Source organism: Somniosus microcephalus, chromosome 23, assembly GCF_052327205.1.
Source record: "Somniosus microcephalus isolate GS21.2 chromosome 23, FLI_Smic_1.0, whole genome shotgun sequence".
Classification (NCBI taxonomy): domain Eukaryota; kingdom Metazoa; phylum Chordata; class Chondrichthyes; order Squaliformes; family Somniosidae; genus Somniosus; species Somniosus microcephalus.
In genome coordinates, this window is record NC_141009.1 from 65,256,711 (window position 1) to 65,262,710 (window position 6,000).

The following is a 6,000-nucleotide window of genomic DNA, read 5'->3' on the forward strand; positions in this document are numbered from 1 at the left end:
GGCAACATACAAATTTAAGAAAGGAGGGAGAGAGAAAACGGGGAATTAAGACCAGTTCGCCTGACATCAGTCGTCGGGAAAATGCTAGAATTGATTATTAAGGACGTGGTAACAGGGCACTTAGAAAATAATAATAGTATTGAGCAGAGTCAACACGGATTTATGAAAGGGAAATCGTGTTTGACGAATCTGTTAGAGTTTTTTGAGGTTGTAACTAGCAGGATAAGGGGGAACCAGTAGATGTGGTGTATTTGGATTTTCAGAAGGCATTCGATAAGGTGCCACACAAGAGGTTATTGAACAAAATTAGAGCTCATGGGATTGGGGGTAATATACTAGCATGGATTGAGGATTGTTTAACGGACAGAAAACAGAGAGCAGGAACAAACGGGTCATTTTCGGGTTGGCAGGCTGTAACTAGTGGGGTACCGCAAGGATCAGTGCTTGGGCCTCAGCTATTCACAATCTACATCAATGATTTGGATGAGGGGACCAAATGTAATATATCCAAGTTTGCTAATGATACAAAATTATGTGGGAATGTAAGTTGTGAGGAGGATGCAAAGAGGCTTCAAGGGGATATAGACAGGCTGAGTGAGTGGGCAAGAACATGGCAAATGGAATATAATGTGGAGAAATGTGAAGTTATCCACTTATTAGAAAAAATAGAAAAGCAGAGTATTTTTTAAATGGTGAGAGATTGGGAAATGTTGGTGTTCAGAGGGACCTGGGTGTCCTTGTACATGAATCACTGAAAGTTAACATGCAGGTACAGCAACAATTAGGAAAGCAAATGGTATGTTGGTTTTTATTACAAGAGGATTTGAGTATAAGAGTAAAGATGTCTTACTGCAATTATATAGGGCCCTGGTGAGACCACACCTGGAGTAGTGTGTACAGTTTTGGTCTCCTTACCTAAGGAATGATATACTTGCCATAGAGGGAGTGCAACAAAGGTTCACCAGACTGGTTCCTGGGATGGGGGGATTGTCCTATGAGGAGAGATTGAGTAGACTAGGCCTATACTCTCTGGAGTTTAGAAGAATGAGAGGTGATCTCATTGAAACATACAAAATTCTTACAGGGCTTGACAGGGTAGATGCAGGGAGGATGTTTCCTCTGGCTGGGGAGTCTAGAACCAGGGGTCACAGTCTCAGGATAAGGGGTCGGCCATTTAGGACTGAGATGAGGAGAAATTTCTTCACTCAGAGGGTGGTGAATCTTTGGAATTCTCTACCCCAGAGGGCTGTGGAGGCTCAGTCATTGAGTATATTCAAGACAGAGATCGATAGATTTTTGGATATTAAGGGAATCGAGGGATATGGGGATAGTGGAGGAAAGTGGAGATGAGGTAGAAGATCAGCCATGATTTTATAGAATGGCGGAGCAGGCTCGAGGGGCCGAATGGCCTACTCCTGCTCCTATTTCTTATGTTCTTATGAATCTGCAGCACATGTCCAGGAAACCGATTCCTGCCCAATAACAACAGGCTCAGGTCCAACCGCACTGCACCGTCTGTTTGACAGCAGCCAATCAACACTCAGGAGAGCGTTACTAGATCCCGTACCCTACATACACACAGATTGAGAAAGAGATTGAATCAAGAGATGGAGCTGGGATACAAAGCAATCACTGGACGCCAAGAACTGGGACAAGCAAATAGAATACGCCTGCACTCCATCAGAATGCTGTCAAATCTAGATTTTCAAAGGGACAAGTTCACACGGGAGGATTGAATTATACAACACGCATAACATGTCAATGAATATGGAGTAATTGAGCTGTCAGAGCCCAATCCCACAATGAAGGAGCAATTAGAAAGCAGGTACAGAGCAAGGATTGCACTGTAGGTCAGTATGTCCTACCTTCTGAACTCATTGCGTTCTCCAGACTGGGCCAAGGACACCAAGGTGCTGGTCACAGAAGTTCCCACATTGACCCCCATGACAATTGGAATAGAAGCTTTTACATTGAGCACTGTCAAAGAAAGACATGCATTAGAAAACGCCATGGTCTGCCTCACCTCTCCCCAACCCCCATCTCAGGCCAGTGCGGACCAGCACTCACACTGCCTAGCACCCAAAGGAACCTACTGGGAAACCACCTGTAATAGAACAGGACCAGGCCCCGTATGTGGAGGTAGCCTTGGCAGGACTCACTGATACTGGGCGCTTTCTGAGATCAGGACAATGTTACACACAGTGACTACACCCCAGACCAAAGCCATCACAATAAGTACCTTTGGGAATCAGGCAGTATTTATTCAGAGTTTTTCCTCAGAAGACGAAATCGGTGGGTAGAATCAATGATAGGATAGAGTGTATATGGGCTGTGGAAGGAGATTAAATGGGTGGGTAGACTCTGTGATAAGGTAGAGTGTATATGGGCTGTGGAAGGAGATTAAATGGATGGGTAGAGTCTGTGATAAGGTAGAGTGTACACGGGCTATGGAAGGAGATTAAATGGGTGGGTAGACTCTGTGATAAGGTAGAGTGTATATGGGCTGTGGAAGGAGATTAAATGGGTGGGTAGACTCTGTGATAAGGTAGAGTGTACACGGGCTATGGAAGGAGATTAAATGGGTGGGTAGACTCTGTGATAAGGTAGAGTATACACGGGCTATGGAAGGAGATTAAATGGGTGGGTAGACTCTGTGATAAGGTAGAGTGTACACGGGCTGTGGAAGGAGATTAAATGGGTGGGTAGAGTCTGTGATAAGGTAGAGTGTACACGAGCTATGGAAGGAGATTAAATGGATGGGTAGAGTCCGTGATAAGGTAGAGTGTACACGGGCTGTGGAAGGAGATTGCCTCCTTGGCTGAATGGCTTGTTATCCCTCCCTGCTTCTTATGATCTAATTAGTCAAAGCAAATAAAGACAAGTCAATATATTTCAAATCTACAGGATTGGTTGTGCCCCGTGTACCTCTCCAGTTTGTGTCGAAACATTGAGGAACACTATCTGCGCTGCAGAGACCGCGAGCTCAGCTCCAGTCCTAACTCACATATTGCTGGCAGAGCTTGGCTAGTAGCAGACAGGGTGTTCACTGTGGGAGTGGAATTCAATACGTTTGGATCAGAGTGCGGAGGAATATACTTACACCCTGAGGAGACCATACTGACCACGATGGATGAGGATGTGCTGGAACTCTGCACCAGAATCGTCACCAACACCCCCAGCACCAGGCCAGCTATCGGATTGGCCAGAACTGTGTTATCACCAAATATGTCACCAGCTATTTTCCCTAAAGAAAAACAGTGCCAATTTATATCAGCAAACAGCAACAACTTGCCTTTATATCACATCTTTAACGTCGAAAAATGTGTCAAGGTGCTTCACAGGAGTGTTGTCAACAAAATTTGACATCACTGAGTATAACATCATTCAGTGTACTGTCACCAAGACCACATATATTCCATTATATAGACCACATATATTCCCAGTATATAGACCACATATATTCCATTATATAGACCACAGATATTCCCATTATATAGACCACAGATATTCCCAGTATATAGACCACAGATATTCCCATTATATAGACCACAGATATTCCCAGTATATAGACCACAGATATTCCCATTATATAGACCACAGATATTCCCAGTATATAGATCACATATATTCCCATTATATAGACCACAGATATTCCCAGTATATAGACCACATATATTCCATTATATAGACCACAGATATTCCCATTATATAGACCACAGATATTCCCAGTATATAGACCACAGATATTCCCATTATATAGACCACAGATATTCCCAGTATATAGACCACAGATATTCCCATTATATAGACCACAGATATTCCCATTATATAGACCACAGATATTCCCAGTATATAGACCACAGATATTCCCATTATATAGACCACAGATATTCCCATTATATAGACCACATATATTCCCATTATATAGACCACAGATATTCCCAGTATATAGACCACAGATATTCCCATTATATAGACCACAGATATTCCCAGTATATAGACCACAGATATTCCCATTATATAGACCACATATATTCCCAGTATATAGACCACAGATATTCCCATTATATAGACCACATATATTCCATTATATAGATCACAGATATTCCATTATATATCACACTAGCTGGGGGGAGCCCGGCGTTGCCGAGGCTTTTTCGAGGGCATGTTGTTGTTGGAAGAGAGAGAGCGAGCGAGTGGTGGGGGGGGGGGGGTGGGAAGAGGGGGAGGGGGGGGAAGAGAGAGAGAGCGAGCGGGGGGGAAAGAGAGAGTGCAAGCGGGGGGGAAAGAGAGAGAGCGAGCAGGGGGGAAAGAGAGAGAGCGAGCGGGGGGGGAAAGAGAGAGAGCGAGCGGGGGAGAAAGAGAGAGAGCGAGCAGGGGGGAAAGAGAGAGAGCGAGATTGGGAGTGTGAGAGAGAGAGAGATTGGGAGTGTGAGAGAGAGAGAGATTGGGAGTGTGAGAGAGAGAGAGATTGGGAGTGTGAGAGAGAGAGAGATTGGGAGTGAGAGTGTGAGAGAGAGAGATTGGGAGTGTGAGAGAGAGAGAGATTGGGAGTGTGAGAGAGAGAGATTGGGAGTGTGAGAGAGAGAGAGATTGGGAGTGAGAGAGAGAGAGAGATTGGGAGTGTGAGAGAGAGAGAGATTGGGAGTGTGAGAGAGAGAGATTGGGAGTGTGAGAGAGAGAGATTGGGAGTGTGAGAGAGAGAGATTGGGAGTGTGAGAGAGAGAGAGATTGGGAGTGTGAGAGAGAGAGAGATTGGGAGTGTGAGAGAGAGAGATTGGGAGTGTGAGAGAGAGAGATTGGGAGTGAGAGAGAGAGAGAGAGATTGGGAGTGTGAGAGAGAGAGAGATTGGGAGTGTGAGAGAGAGAGATTGGGAGTGTGAGAGAGAGAGATTGGGAGTGTGAGAGAGAGAGAGATTGGGAGTGTGAGAGAGAGAGATTGGGAGTGAGAGAGAGAGAGATTGGGAGTGTGAGAGAGAGAGATTGGGAGTGTGAGAGAGAGAGAGATTGGGAGTGTGAGAGAGAGAGATTGGGAGTGTGAGAGAGAGAGAGATTGGGAGTGTGAGAGAGAGAGAGATTGGGAGTGTGAGAGAGAGAGAGATTGGGAGTGTGAGAGAGAGAGAGATTGGGAGTGTGAGAGAGAGAGAGATTGGGAGTGTGAGAGAGAGAGATTGGAGTGTGAGGAGAGAGAGATTGGGAGTGAGAGAGAGAGAGATTGGGAGTGTGAGAGAGAGAGATTGGGAGTGTGAGAGAGAGAGATGGGAGTGTGAGAGAGAGAGATTGGGAGTGTGAGAGAGAGAGAGATTGGGAGTGTGAGAGAGAGAGATGGGAGTGTGAGAGAGAGAGAGATTGGGAGTGTGAGGAGAGAGAGATTGGGAGTGTGAGAGAGAGAGATTGGGAGTGTGAGAGAGAGAGATTGGGAGTGTGAGAGAGAGAGATTGGGAGTGTGAGAGAGAGAGATTGGGAGTGTGAGAGAGAGAGATTGGGAGTGTGAGAGAGAGAGATTGGGAGTGTGAGAGAGAGAGAGATTGGGAGTGTGAGAGAGAGAGAGATTGGGAGTGTGAGAGGAGAGAGATTGGGAGTGTGAGAGAGAGAGATTGGGAGTGTGAGAGAGAGATTGGGAGTGTGAGAGAGAGAGAGATTGGGAGTGTGAGAGAGAGATTGGGAGTGTGAGAGAGAGATTGGGAGTGTGAGAGAGAGAGAGATTGGGAGTGTGAGAGAGAGAGTTGGGAGTGTGAGAGAGAGAGATTGGGAGTGGTGAGAGAGAGAGATTGGGAGTGTGAGAGAGAGATTGGGAGTGTGAGAGAGAGAGAGATTGGGAGTGTGAGAGAGTGAGATTGGGAGTGTGAGAGAGAGAGATTGGGAGTGTGAGAGAGAGAGATTGGGAGTGTTGAGAGAGTGAGAGATTGGAGAGTTGAGATGAGAGAGATGAGTTAGATGTGAGAGAGAGAGAGATAGAATTGAGAGAGAGAGATATAGATTTGAGTGTAGAGAGAGAGA

General features: G+C 45.6%; 1 protein-coding gene across 1 annotated transcript in view; it reads right to left on the reverse strand.

Moving 5' to 3' along the window:
• The window catches only part of LOC147101922 (sodium-dependent phosphate transport protein 2B-like), an 80,123-nt gene that overhangs the window by 69,730 nt on the left and 4,393 nt on the right, over positions 1-6,000 (reverse strand). Inside the window, exons 2-3 of the mRNA XM_085965153.1 lie at positions 3,101-3,244; positions 1,866-1,977 (exon numbers count right to left, since the gene is read on the reverse strand). Coding sequence (XP_085821279.1) covers positions 1,866-1,977; positions 3,101-3,244 — 256 coding nt within the window. The remainder of the gene's footprint in view (positions 1-1,865; positions 1,978-3,100; positions 3,245-6,000) is intronic.